The 14279-nt window shown below is 41.2% G+C and overlaps 1 protein-coding gene across 1 annotated transcript; it reads left to right on the forward strand.

The window, feature by feature from the left end:
* The first annotated feature begins 3597 nt into the window (after nt 1–3597).
* Nucleotides 3598–8192, forward strand: rbm15 (RNA binding motif protein 15). Its single transcript, XM_080031827.1, has one exon. The coding sequence runs from the start codon at nt 3719–3721 to the stop codon at nt 6263–6265; it is 2547 nt and encodes an 848-aa protein (XP_079887953.1). The 5' UTR covers nt 3598–3718; the 3' UTR covers nt 6266–8192.
* The last annotated feature ends 6087 nt before the right edge of the window (nt 8193–14279 follow it).

Genomic DNA, 14279 nt, shown 5'->3' on the forward strand with positions numbered 1-14279 from the left:
CTTCAGGTGGCACCTCGTGTATCAGGGGCAAGTGACGGGTTCATTAATGGTAAGCTAACTGAGCGACCACACTTCACTATTGATGATGAAGTAGGGTGCCTCCCACAGACGGCTAGCTTCACATTGAGGCAGGCATTTCTCATTCACATCTGGCATCAGTGGTAAACCCGACCAACTGAGTAATGGCTTACAGTTTCTCCTAAGAAAGTGGGGTTACCATTGCCAAGAGCATAGAATGTTTGGTAATATTATTCACTGAAGCCAGTTATTCTGCTTTCTGCTTTTATTTATAAGTACTTTTGTATTTGTGGTGTCCTTAAACAAAAGAAAAGAATGTGTAATAAATATGTTGCTAGTACTGTATGCTAGATGCATTCCTAATAGCTGTTTTCAAGAAATGTCCTTCTGCTTCACCACAAACAATATACTTTATTGTCAAGGAAACTAAACTGCGTGGTACCATCCCATCTGCTGTAAATTACTAAATACCAAAATATTCATGTCATCAGATGTGCAAACATTTCAATCTGTGTGTGATTGAAAATGCAACTTAAATAGAGAAAAAAAGAGCGGTTCACTGTTGCACACAGCCCTCCCAAGTTCCATTTACTCCCCAGGAGTGTACATGGCTTACGGGGGAATATATTGGCTCCCCTTCGCAAAGCAAAGACTTGGTTCACCATGACAGCCAAGATGGGCGCTACGCTGCCATTCCCATAGTCTATGCCTGGGTTTTGTGTGCGCCACCAACATGTGGTTCTAATAGAAGAATGCACAAACCCATCAGAAACACTTTCCACACCCACAGTTTCAAATTCCAGCCAGGCCCTGGGAGACGGCAGCCCTCACCGCACTAACATAGCCCCCCTGATTAAATCCCAGATTAAGTGGAGAAGATAAGAAGACCTGTCAAGAGGGATAAGGGATTGAGCTGATGGCCATCTTTAGGAAAGCTGAAGAAATAGCAGATGGCGGATCAGTGCTTCATTTTAATATTTGTTTTGAGATACGGAGCAGGTTAATCAAATGTATCTGTTCATGAACAAAAGAGGGAACTCAGGGGCTCAGTGGATTTTTTTTGTTAACTCTTGTACATTGTGAGACCAGTCGTAATAGAATAACTCATATTCAGCATTCAGCAACAGCATAAAATGCAGTATGGGCTATTGAACTCTGAAAAGCACCAAAACTCATTTCCTCATCTTACAATAGGCTCTACAGTTTGATGAGGTTGTCATTACAGCGGTGGGGCATAAGCTTTGATCTGTATAGACTAAATATATTAAGCTACAAAGGCCCTGTATGATTTGTCTGAAAATAAATGTATAATGCTGAGTTAAAGCTGCACAATGCTGGGGGGCAGTTATTATACTCTGTGTGTTAAGGTCATTGGGTTAAGTATGTCACCAAAATTAGGAAATGACTATACCCTGAGCCTCATTAATGTACAAAAATATATGATTTAATGCTCATTAAAATCGTTGTATAGCTGCCTGCTGACCACTGTTCTGAGCTTTGATTTCCACAACATGTATCTTGGCCTTGAAGGGCAGCTATTGCTACACAACAAATTCTTGTATTGAAAGCATTAACATGTCCCACACTAAGATGAACAATGTGGTATATGCACAATGTAGCCAACACAATAAGTTATTGTGTTGGCAATTTGACTGTGTTATTGTCAATAACACAGTCAAATTTTGGAGTGAGTCGAGGTCAACACATGAAATATTTGGCTGCTTCCATACATTTATCACTAGAACTTAATTTAACAGTGTAATCTGCAGTAGGAAAAATGTATTAGATTAATAATTGCCACAGTGACTCGACTATTTGCATTTTATTGTACAATGTGTACAGAATGTTTTACCGATATCCGTATCCCATTAGTGCAAAAAAAATTGGTTGATATAAATAGTTATCTCAGCTCAGGGTTATCTTTTAACGTGGTTCAATCAAACAAGAATGATTCTGAAAAAAGGGGTAAATAAAGGACAAAGAAAAGATAAATAAAAATAGTATATTTAAATTTTTGCATTTAACTTTTACAAAAAGGAAAGTCCTTTCTCTTTTTTTTAAAGTGAGCAAACAGTTCAGAAGTAACATATTAAAGGTTCATAACAAATATATACAATCTACTAAACAAATCTTACAATCACTCATTTCATTTTGTCCAAACTGTAATTACATTTTCTAAACTCTCAAGACAATTGGCACAACATACGTCTGTTGTGGAGCATATCCATTAACACAATTCATGTTGTTTTCACAGAATAGGCAGTTATTTGACACCTTTTTTCAAAGGCTTACATTTTCTTTGCATACAAGATCACCTAATAGGTCATTATTGTATGGACTGTCCATGTGTTATTCACATATACTTGCACACAGCATGGTGAAAATGGGAAACCATAGTGTTCAACATAAATATAGGCCTCCGCAACAACTGCAGGTTCAAAGCTTTAACAGCTGATAAGCATTTTTGGATTTCAACAAAACATTAAAAGATTGAGAAATTCTGATCTAAGTTTTGTAAGATATAGCCTACACCACACCTGATTTCAATCTCAATCTATACATAGTAGCCATGGGTTAACCTATGAAAACAGTTTGGACAAAGGAGATACTGTAAAAGAAGGAGGGCGAGGAAGATTGTGTGATGTAGGTGTGCTGCTTAGAGTTTATAAAAAAAGTAAACCTATCGTAAACGCTTGCTACCAATGTAAAAACAAATAATTAGGCTACTTGTTAACTTATAGACCGCCTTTAATTTTTGTATTTTTGTTTACAAGAGTGCTACAATTATAGGCTACAATTAATACTAGGCTATGTCCTGAGCATGTCTACTGTAGACTATAGCCTACTTGAGAAAATAGCCTAGGCCTACATAAAAAATGGTTAACCAGCGGATTGTCTTTTCCTCATTGAGGATGATCAGAGATGCAGCTTCCCTATCCAATAGGGCTACTGTACCTTTTTTGAGCTGCTGTTCAAATACTGCCATCTTGTGGTCGAGTTGTGAAAACGTTTCTACATCCGTCCTTAGGCTACCCCACTTTCTTAACAAACGTTGATTCTGGATAGGCTACATGTTTTATCTACACAAAAAATCTCGTCAGACTCATTTCCGATGTTTAGGTAGCTACCATCAATCGAGGTAAAGTTGTTCCACTCTGGATAGAACATATCAGGCTTAGGCCTAGGAGGCCTACATTCAAATAGCCCAGCCCTGTGTAGCCTAAGTTAAAATCTCTCAATATTTTTTAATTTTCATTTAGCCTAACTTTTATTTAGCTTAGGCCTATAGCCTACTCCAGAGATCAATTGAGGGGTGATCTCAATGTTAACTTTTTGTTTTCATGATGGTTTACGCAGGACTTAGGAAAGTGTTTCAATGTGTCAGTCGCTCCTACCTCTTTACTAAATGTAAAAACCTTTATTATCTATGGTAAAAACACATCATGCAAATTCAATTTTAAATGTCTAAAAGTGGATGATTGACAGGCGCTTAAGACTTCTCCTCCCACTTTTCCAACCAATCAGAGTAGAGAGGCGGGCCTTCACGTTAATCTTTACAAAATGGCGGCTGTTGTTGTTTTGCCGCAGGGTCAGTGAATAAATCCGCTTTTTCTTGCAATAACTATCTGCACTTATTTGCAGAAACCGCTTTAGAGAAAAGAACAAGGCGTCCCCAAGGGTTGGCTCCGCGTGGACTGAAATGAAAGGTAAAGAGCGGTCGCCGATTAAAAAACGCTCCCGGGCCTTGGACGATATTCGAGACAGGGGAGGATGCCACCCGACCAGCAAGAAAATGGGGGCTCTCTCAGTTTCCAGTGGGAGTAATAATGGGAATAACTCAACCAAAGGCGACGGCGGCTCGACGAGAAGAAGTCTGCTCGTCGAGAAAAGAGACAGGGACTTCGACGGACACAGTCGGACTGGAAATAATCACAGTTTACAGTCCGCTGCGGCCAGCTCCCTGGGTAAAAACCATAGCCTGAGCCTGACGCTGGATTTAGCTGCACCGAGGACCAATTCACGGGGGGAGCAGCGGGTCCAACCGCCCAGCACGGAGAGTGAGTACAAAACGCTCAAAATAAGCGACCTGGGCACACAACTAAGCGACGAAGACATAGAGGACGGACTCTTTCACGAATTTAAGAAATTTGGAGACGTGAGTGTTAAGATAAGCCGCAGCAACGACGAGAGGATCGCTTTCGTCAATTTCAGGAAGCCGGAGGACGCGCGAGCCGCTAAGCACGCGAGGGGCCGGCTGGTGCTGTACGACCGTCCGCTAAAAATAGAGGCAGTGTATCTGAACAGGAGGAGAAGCCGCTCCCCCGTGGAGAGAGACTTGTACGGTGCAGCTCAGAGCCACAGACACTTGCAGCAGAGACCCCTTTCGCCCACCGGGCTTGGATACAGAGACTACCGGCTGCAGCAGCTGGCCCTGGGACGGCTCCCCCCTCCCCCGCCACCTCCTTTGCCCAGAGAACTGGAGCGAGACAGAGAGTTTGCCCTGTTTGAGGCCAGGGCTCGTCCAGCTTTCATTGCGGAGCGAGCAGCTTTCCGCGAAGAGGATTTTATATCTCCAGAAGACGACCAAAGAGCCAATAGGACGTTGTTTTTAGGCAACCTGGACATAACTGTGACGGAGGCAGACCTGAGGAGAGCTTTTGACAGGTTTGGGGTCATAACAGAAGTGGACATTAAAAGACCCACACGTGGACAAACCAGCACATATGGATTTCTAAAATTTGAGAACCTGGACATGGCTCACCGTGCTAAACTTAGCATGTCAGGCAAAATAGTGGGCCGCAACCCCATCAAGATAGGCTATGGGAAAGCAACTCCTAGCACACGCCTGTGGGTGGGCGGACTTGGACCATGGGTTCCCCTAGCTGCCCTGGCAAGAGAGTTTGATCGCTTTGGCACTATAAGGACCATTGACTACAGAAAGGGCGACACGTGGGCTTATATTCAGTATGAAAGTTTGGATGCTGCACAAGCAGCATGCACACACATGAGGGGCTTCCCACTGGGAGGTCCCGACAGAAGACTAAGAGTGGACTTTGCTGAAACTGACCATCGTTACCAGCAGCAGTTCCTGCAGCCTCTCCCGATACCACCGTTTGACATGGTGGCTGAGTCGTTTGTCCACCGTGCCACTCCTGAACCCCTGAGGGTCAGGGAACGGACTCCACCGCCGCTTCACTTCAGAGAGAGAGAGCTCTTTCCTGGAGCAGAGTGGCCCAACCCAGCTATTCGTGATCGGATACGCGCCTCGCCCTTTGAGCCGCTGGAGCACATGGAACGCGAGCGGCGGGCGCGGGAGCCCTGGTCTTTGGAACGAGAGCTCCAGGGACGAGAGCCTGTACGCAAGCGCCGCATAATGGAGGATGGCCGCCACATGGAGCACTCCCCCGACAGCACTGAGAGGGCAGTACGACGCAGACGTGCTTCTCCAGATGCTAGTCCCGGCAGCAGGGACGCAGGGCGCTTCAGCCCTCCATCTCTGCGGGGAGAGAGACCCTCCCCCGCTAGAGACCATCACAGCGGTCTGGAGAGAGGCGGGGCCGAGCGGAGACTCAAAAGCCAGAGTCTCTCCGACAAGGGACTGTCAAGCAGCGGCAACGTTTCAGCGGTCGGAGAGCGTAAGCGCAAAGCAGGCGATGCTGGTAAGGGGCCGGCCAAGAGAGAACGTTCGGAGGGCAGCTCCAAGGTGGGCCAGGCCAAAACGGACGGCAGCAAACTCGGCTTGGCCTGGCAAGGGATGCTGTTGCTCAAGAACAGCAACTTCCCGGCCAACATGCACCTGCTGGAGGGCGACCACAACGTAGCCAGCGACCTGCTCGCAGAGGGCACATCAGGGCGACAGGTGGGCGAGCTGAAGATCACCCAGCGTCTCCGTCTGGACCAGCCCAAACTGGACGAGGTCTCCCGGCGCATCAAGGTGGCGGGTCCCGGCGGATACGCTATCCTGTTAGCAGTTCCTGGGCCCACAGAGGAGACGTCTTCATCGGATCCGGCAGTGTCAACTCAGCGGCCGCTTCGCAACCTGGTGTCCTACCTCAACCAAAAACAAGCAGCGGGAGTCATCAGCCTGCCTGTGGGAGGGAGCAGTAGAGATAAAGACAACACAGGGGTTCTTCATGCTTTCCCGCCCTGTGATTTCTCCCAGCAGTTCCTGGATTCCTCTGCTAAAGCTCTGGCTAAAAGTGAAGAGGACTATCTGGTCATGATCGTGGTGCGTGGAGCATCTTAAAAAAAGAAAAATCAGAACACTAAGTTCAAGGGGTGTAAAAAAAAAAAAAAAAAAAAAGACATCTGCTGTATGTCAGTAACTATTGCATGCTGTGTGGTCTGCATTATGGGGTACACTAGTATGGTTCCTGAGTGATTGTTTGTTGCCATGTAATCCACTAAAAGGACAAGCCGCGCCTTCCTATGAAACTAGGGTGTGTGTGTTTTTGAAATTATTTTTGAATGGGTGTAACAAGGTCATAAACCTGCAGTGAATCAGTCAGAATGCTGTAAAACAGTCAAATACAAGTAGCATTTGTTAAATGCATTTAGATTCCATTTAAAAAGATAGTAGATTTCATATAGACTTTTTTTGTTGTTACTTTATTTACAGGTTTAGAACAGTTGCTTTCCAACTCGATAACAGGGCCAGAAGTAGGACATTTATAACTGCATTGTGTGGACACAATAACACCTCCACTACAACAAACAATGGCCTCACAAGCTACTTAAGTGTTGAAGAAACATCTTTCACACAATATTAACAAAAGTTACATTTAAAAAAAAAACTAAAGATTGAAAAAGGTCATGTTTGTTTCTGGGCTACTGATGCTGCGTTGCCTCAGATTGTATAGGTGTTGTTATTGTAAGTGCCCCATACATACTTTGAATCAGTGCAATAATATTTCCTCTATAATCACTTTTTAATGAATGGAAACATTGAGAAGCATGACATTTTTGAATTGGAGGTTTTCAGTAAAAGTGTACTGAATGATTTGTTACAGCAGAGAAAGAAACCTGATAGCATCTTGAAGGTCAAAACATTTCACCACACTCTATTCAACAAAGCTTTTTGGCTATCTTGTCTTCCTCAGGTAACCACCCTGATGACAACAAGGTAGTTTGTTGAATGGAGTGAGGTGCACTGTAGAAGAGTGCTATGTGTTACTTAAAATGAAGCCCTGCACTGTTCTTCCTGTGTTTCTCCCCAAACAATTTGAAGGTCACCAGTTATAACCTCTGTAGATACACCCTAAGACATTTCAGTTACCTTTGTCAGGAATTATGTTTGAAAAGTAACAAACCATGTTCAGGTGCATCATGGCTTGGATTTGAGTGTTTCTTTATTATTGTGTTCTTCAGTATTTTGAACACCAAATTGCAAGATAGACAATGAACTCAGTGCGTTTCCACTGGTGAAACTAAATTGTTATGTCAACTCTATGTGGAATGCTGAATACTAACAGATGTGAGACTATTGCCCAGGGAACGGCCCATAACACAACACAATACGCATAGCATAAATACATAGTAGCAAATACTTTCATGATTTACATTTTTTACTTAATATTATATTTTGTGCATCCCTCCCTTTAGAAAATGGTTGTGTAATGTGATCTATGAAAAACTACAGTAGTAATGGATAAAAAAAAAAGCTTAGAGAGTTTTGTGTTGTTTGATTTATTGCTCTGAAATCGGTAGGTCCTCCAAGAACAATAATATTACTCGGTTACAGTAAATGTTGGCACGTTACAAAAACACCTGATATTTGGTCAATAAGTAGGACTGTCATTTTGAAAGTTTTAGAAATACCTTAAAAGTTGATGTTTGACCTTAACATTTCTCAAAGCCTATACTCACGTATTTTACTTTTGTCATTGTATGTTTGTAATGCAAAAGTAACCCACCCCAAATTATAATTTGCTGAGTTTGATTCAATATGTACTGGAAAAAAATAATATGTTGGAAGATTGTTACGTGTGTGAACACCACGCCCTCTTCATCGTTGGACTTGTGAGGAGACGAGTGCAGAGCTGCAAACCTTTGCAGAGAAGACAACCTAGTGTTTGTGAGGCCTCGCTTACGAGGCAGCTTTTAAGTTGTGTATCCCAACTGCACCTGTGATGACTTCTGTTTTAAATGGAAAATTGAGCAATGTACACTTTGATGTCATGGGAAAAGGAAAATCCGTAGAACCCATGCGAAGCTGTTCACATACCTGCAAGTGCGTTTGGGCACTTAATGTGACCGATTATCAATAAATTGTTCATTTGAAGGGAAACCTGTTTCTTCCATGGAAGTGAATTGAAGAAACAAGCTGCCGTACATTATTGTGTTTCGAAGGAGTTGTCACTTGAAATTCTGTTTCTGCACGAAAAGGGAGACAATTGGCAGTTTGTTTAGCACCAGTGAGGAGAGACCCCGGTATCGTGTGAGGATCGCTGTTTGCTTACAGGCTTGTTTTCTGAGCTCCTAAGTTGCCCACCATAAGTTACTCCCCCATGATCCTCCTGTTATACCCTCGACTGTTCCAGTTGGCATGTGAACACCTAATCAGGATGGAGGAACCTCTGCTACCTCTTGTTTACAGCCAGAATCCTTTTGACAGATGCAGGCAGCGGTGCAGTTATGGAGTCGAGGGCGGGAGCATGCACCAGTATCCTGTTGTCTTCCCCGCTCATTACACTAATGGTCTCATGTGCAATGTTTCCTGATTCTGAATAGGAGCTGAGGAAATCCCATCACCGCCCGTCACACACTCTCTTTGGGAGGTTGTTGGTGACACTGCTCTGAAATATAGCATCTTCAGTTCAAGCTGTCTCACTGCAGAGGCCAAGCTGAACCACTGGGCTGATTTGTCTTTATTATACTTTGCCCAGTTATGATTTGATTTGACTAAATGTCTGGCCCAGGGGAGAGGATTCGCCCCCAAACTTCAGCTAGGAATATTGTTTGCCCCCGCCCCGTCTTTGTGTCCTCCTCTGATTGAACCTTCTCCGAGGAGACGAGTGATGCAGTGTGCTCGCTGTGCTGAAGCTTTACTACATCGTCACCGAAGGTCTGCCGCAGCACGGAAACTACATAGGAACGGGCCAAATTGTTTATCCTTTTTGACAGCGCCGGAAGGAATCCACACTGCGGACCACACCCCTCCCCCAAATTCTTCTAGGAGACTTGTTTGTTTTGACAGTGCCCTTTGATAAGTTCACGGCCACACAGGAAAGAAAGTTTTTCATTTCTTCCTGCCATCCATTTTAGCCATATTAGTGTGAAAACAAATGCTGTGTTCTGTGCTGAGAAGGAGCCATTACTGCACTAGAGAAACATTGCCACCTTGAGGACCACGGAGCTCCTGCTTTTCCCCGGTCACAGTCTACCTGACACATCACATGCATGCACGCCAGACACCCAGGGCAGAGCTGGTATGCTGTGTAGAAATGGCATGAGGGTGAGTAAAGTGAAAATGTGCTGCCCGCCAAGTCTGTGTCGGTGGCTAAGGCAGCAGTGGTAAGTATAAAGTGTCAGCACCACATGTTTTACAACAACAAATGCAAAATGGTACGGTGTCGCTTTCAGCCAAAGTCATTACCATGGTTATTTCCACTGATGGCAATTCGAATAATTAAAATAATAAAACATTTGGTTGTGGAAGATCATAGGATCATTTACGACCAACAGTAACTCATTGTGCACAGTGCTGCTTTCATAAATCAGCAGCTAAAGTTGAATCAACAAAACAAAATGATAAATTTTCTCAAACTATGATCATTTCAAATACTCCATGTTATACTTTATTGATAATATTACTCATGCAGATACCTTTTATAAGTGTTCATTGCCAAATTAATGTAAAAAAGTTTAACTCAATTTTGGGGAGTTTTTACGGTAAGAAAACTACTGCTGACTAGATGAAATACAACATACTGCGCATTCGTCAGCCTGGGTGATGTAAAACCAAAGGGATTATCATTCATTTAATAATTTATAGTGTCACTGATAAAGGAAAATATGGCTAGACTCTACAGTCAGGGTTAATATAAAGTAGTCTTCACTCATTCATGTTTAACATTAGATGGATAATGTTATTGATCCTGCTGAGAGAAACACTTATTAAAGTACTTCTTGCTCAAGCCTGCAGCAATATTACCAGTTACCAGTTGCGTGATACGTAATTTAAAGGAATGACAAAATGGCTTCTGTCTCAAAATAGTATTTTGCATCATGAAAAGTTAATTACCACAGGCCATAACGGAAATGCTCCAGTTAATGAAATTGGGAAAATAAATATTCAATTTAAAAGAGTCCTGGACATCATGCACTCAGCAGCTTGTGAAAATTGACTGAATGTCTGGCAGCCGGCACTTCACTTCAGTATGTCTGCTTACTCTGTATGTGCAGCTACATGCCCTGCTACATGTTCATACTGCCACAGTGTCAAATAACATAGAGTTCCTTTAAACCAGAGACATGCAACTAAAAATCCACTCAACAGTCAATAAGATGCTTGCTGCTTTTGGAGTGTTTTGTTCTTAAATAAGCTATACATTTAAAAATATATACACTATAATAGGTTATTTAATCATTTATGTGTTATGTAATTGTCAGTGTTAAGAAAATAGGCCCATTATGACCCATTTGAAAAAGGAATTGGAAAATGTGATATACTTGAGAGGTTACTTTGTGAAATTGAAAGAGTACACAAAGTGTGTCTGAATATACATACTCTGGGCAAAGTCTCACCAGTTTTCCAAATGAAGGTTGTTCCCCACAATCCTCTGTAAAGCTATCATATTCTATTATTTTGTGCCTGTGTGAGACATCTGCACATTTAGCAAATGTTAACTTGTATAATTTGGCTTTGAACAATCAACTCAGATCAACTTATCATTGACACTCATGTCATAATATTTGCTCATGTATTACTGCTAAGATCCCCTAATACTGTATAGTGCTTGACAACCTTTACTCTATCAAAGCCTCTCATTACAATTTCCCACTTGGGTTTGTGTTTTACACACTGATTGCAGTGCAGATCATTCCAGTATAAATCACTTCATTGGGTATTATGTTGATCAGCATTTGAATTTCTAAAAACATGCATTTTTCTCGTCATATAGTCAAACTGTCATGTATGTAGGCCTTCAAGTGTACTGTAAACTGCTGTCAATATTAAAACGCGCTACGGTTTGTTTCCTATACAGAGTTCCAGCAGTTGGACAGCAGTTGGTGCATCTGTTTGTTTCCAGGCTGCCAATACACAGCAGTAGATGTCATCTATGGTAAGTAACCCTGTTTGCTTTAATTAACAGCACATTAACAACCTGAAATGACATGAAATACAGAATACGTTTTTACAAAGTGAAATAATAACATTACAAGAATTTGAATGTCTATACTTTTTTTTAACCTGAAAATGAATGTAATCTATACTATATTTAGATTCATGTTGTTTATTGCTGTCAGTGTGTTTAAATAATGTCTCAATAAAACATGATAAAGATGCAGAAACTTGTGAGTGTCTTTTCTGGCATAGAGATGGAAGTTGCCCCAGTTGAGTTGTCTGAATAATACAAGAAGAGTCGAGTCACATGTCAGTTTATTGCTGTTGACTGCGCACTGTAAGGCTTGAAAATGAACTCTAGGGCTCAGAATTGAATATCTATGATTGGTTAAGCATATTTTCTAAACTATCAGTTCAAATATATATGAGCCAGAGTAGTGACAAAACAGTGCTTTACACATAAATGCTGTATGCAACAAAAACCCAAGATTGATCTCAGATCAAACGTAATTTTCTGATCAGTTGTGTTTTAAATGTTACCAAACAGACATCCAGATAATTTCAAGATATTTCATAAACATACACTTCCTTATAATACCCAAATAACTAACAAGTAAAATAATCCCAAACCGAAATCTTCTTTTAAAGCATCAAATACTTTTCAAAAGAGTAAGTATTATGGTACAAAATATTCAGTGGTCCTCCATCATGGAAGCATACTAGTGGTGAATGCAACTCGTGAGCCAAAGGAGCTTTTGTGCATGACTGTCGTTACTGAAACAATACAAAGAGCCTTGCTCACTATTGTTAAAGTGAGTTGAGGGGTAATAATTTGGTACTAATTGAGACAGCATTCTTTGAGTAGGAGCTCTCCTCTGCCACAAGAGGGCAGTGTAACAAAACACATTTTCATCACAGCCCCATTGGGCAGTTCTTAATGAAATACTTATAAGTGGCTATATTGTTCTTAGTGGTTTAAATTGTGTAAACTGTCCAAACTGTTCTTACTACTTATAATAAGATTCAAGTTTTAGGTAGGTTTTTCTATTGTGTCTTTGGGTGACATCACAGGGAAGTTAGTAAGATACAACACAGTACCTTTTAAGGCAAACAGGTGAAAAACAAAGGAATCCATCAAAAACACAAAACCCTCTATTACACATTAAAAGAAAATCAGACATGAACAGACTCCAATATATAATCACAACATAATTATAAGTTGCATTGTCATAAATTGGCTGCCTGCAGGCACTGTGTATATTGAGCAATATTTTCCTACCAGTCCACATGGGTTAGGGTTAGAGATTCACAGACATGCTGTACAAGGAAGACAATCAATCGCACAAAATCATACCGATACTCTTGCTATTCGGGGGAGCTTACCAGCTCCATCTCCCCTTCTTTCAACTGTGATCTATATATTAAGGGACATTACTGAAATCTAAACCAAACAGGCTTCTTCTTTCAGGCGATGGTACCTTTGCTACAGATACAATTGTATGCAATTGAGCTGTTAATGTAAGGAATCTCCCTCGCTCTTTGTGTGCACTTGCATAGGACAGCTCACAAACGATTAGCAAGGCGAGACCAGTAATTAAGTTTGACATAATGTGAATGTTAAGATATTTAAATATGTTTTATCATTACTGACCCATTAAGGAGGTAGGCAGTATTTAGTTTTTGTACTATTTAAGAAGTTCACAATTGAAGTTCTGACTTAAAAGAAAATGTATTTAAAACATTAATGTGCTCACCCACACTGAAAACTGCAGGTGCAAACACTGTAAACAGGTTAAAGGGTCCTAAAGTGGGATAAAAGAGACATAAATGAATCATGGGAATAGTTTGAATTCTTATGTGAAGTGGAAGCATTGAAAGGAGCTGAGGTGTCAGTTAAGGTGTAAGGTGGCTGAAGTCAGTGTAAGTGTAATGGATAAACACAATACTGTATTACCTATTGTTATCATAAAAGCATACAACATTTCAATTTCAAGTTTGTTCGCTGTATATAGCTTAACTGACAGCTTAGGAAAAATGCTTACATTTCAGCATTTCAAATGAATGTCAGTTAAACTGTAAACAGTGAATGCAGTTCAAATTTTAATTCAAGCACTGTGAGTCTTGTAAACTCGAGTTTCAGTTGGTTTGCAAGCAGTTGAAAAGTCTGCTGAAGACAAGATAATTTTTTGACGTGTAAGAAAATATGTTTACTGCTGAAGGTAATTAAAGCAGCCGAAATTGTACATGAAGAGGAACTACTGGAGGGAGTTGAAGTGTGTACTGTAAGCAGTTGAAGTGTCGGTTTACAAGTAACGGGTTGAAATGGGTGAAAAGTGACTTTATGTGCCAAGTGCTGAACACTCTCCCGCCTCCTTCAAATGCTCCATTATGAGTGTGTGTGTGTGCGCGCACGCACGCACGCACACACACACACACACACACACACACACGCTATGAAACAAGTTCCAAGCTTCAATTTTGATTCTAGAAAAACTGTGAGGTATGAAAAACAGACATGTACAAAGAATGGCATCTAGAATAAATTATAAATGAATATGAAGGGATTGAAGAGCAAAATTAAAATGTTCAAACATTATGCCCATTAATTTCTATTGGAATAAAAGAGAAAAAGATATAGGCCTATACAAAAGAGGCACAGATGATGTCCTATATAAGTTGTGCATTTTAGAGTTAATATGTTGAGCCTATGTGAAAGTGTGCTGAAGTAGTTGATGGACAAAAAAAAGTCCATAACAGAATTATTAATAAAGATATATACAATAGAGATTATGAGCACACCGATAACTTAAAATGCGAGCACATGCCATACTATATAGCCCTGTGGTAACAATGACATGGTCTGGGGTCAGGAGATAACATATTTCTTTCTGTTTGTGTCATACACGCAGGCAATTAAGAGTTTGCTCATTATGTTAAATATATGTATGTCAAAGGTCAGAGGAAATGGCATGCA

Source organism: Ammodytes marinus, assembly GCF_949987685.1.
Source record: "Ammodytes marinus genome assembly, chromosome: 7".
In the NCBI taxonomy this organism is placed as follows: domain Eukaryota; kingdom Metazoa; phylum Chordata; class Actinopteri; order Uranoscopiformes; family Ammodytidae; genus Ammodytes; species Ammodytes marinus.

Excerpts from the sequence above, each read along its gene's own strand:
- rbm15 (XM_080031827.1), top strand. The coding sequence starts at position 3,719 with ATGAAAGGTAAAGAGCGGTCGCCGATTAAAAAACGCTCCCGGGCCTTG.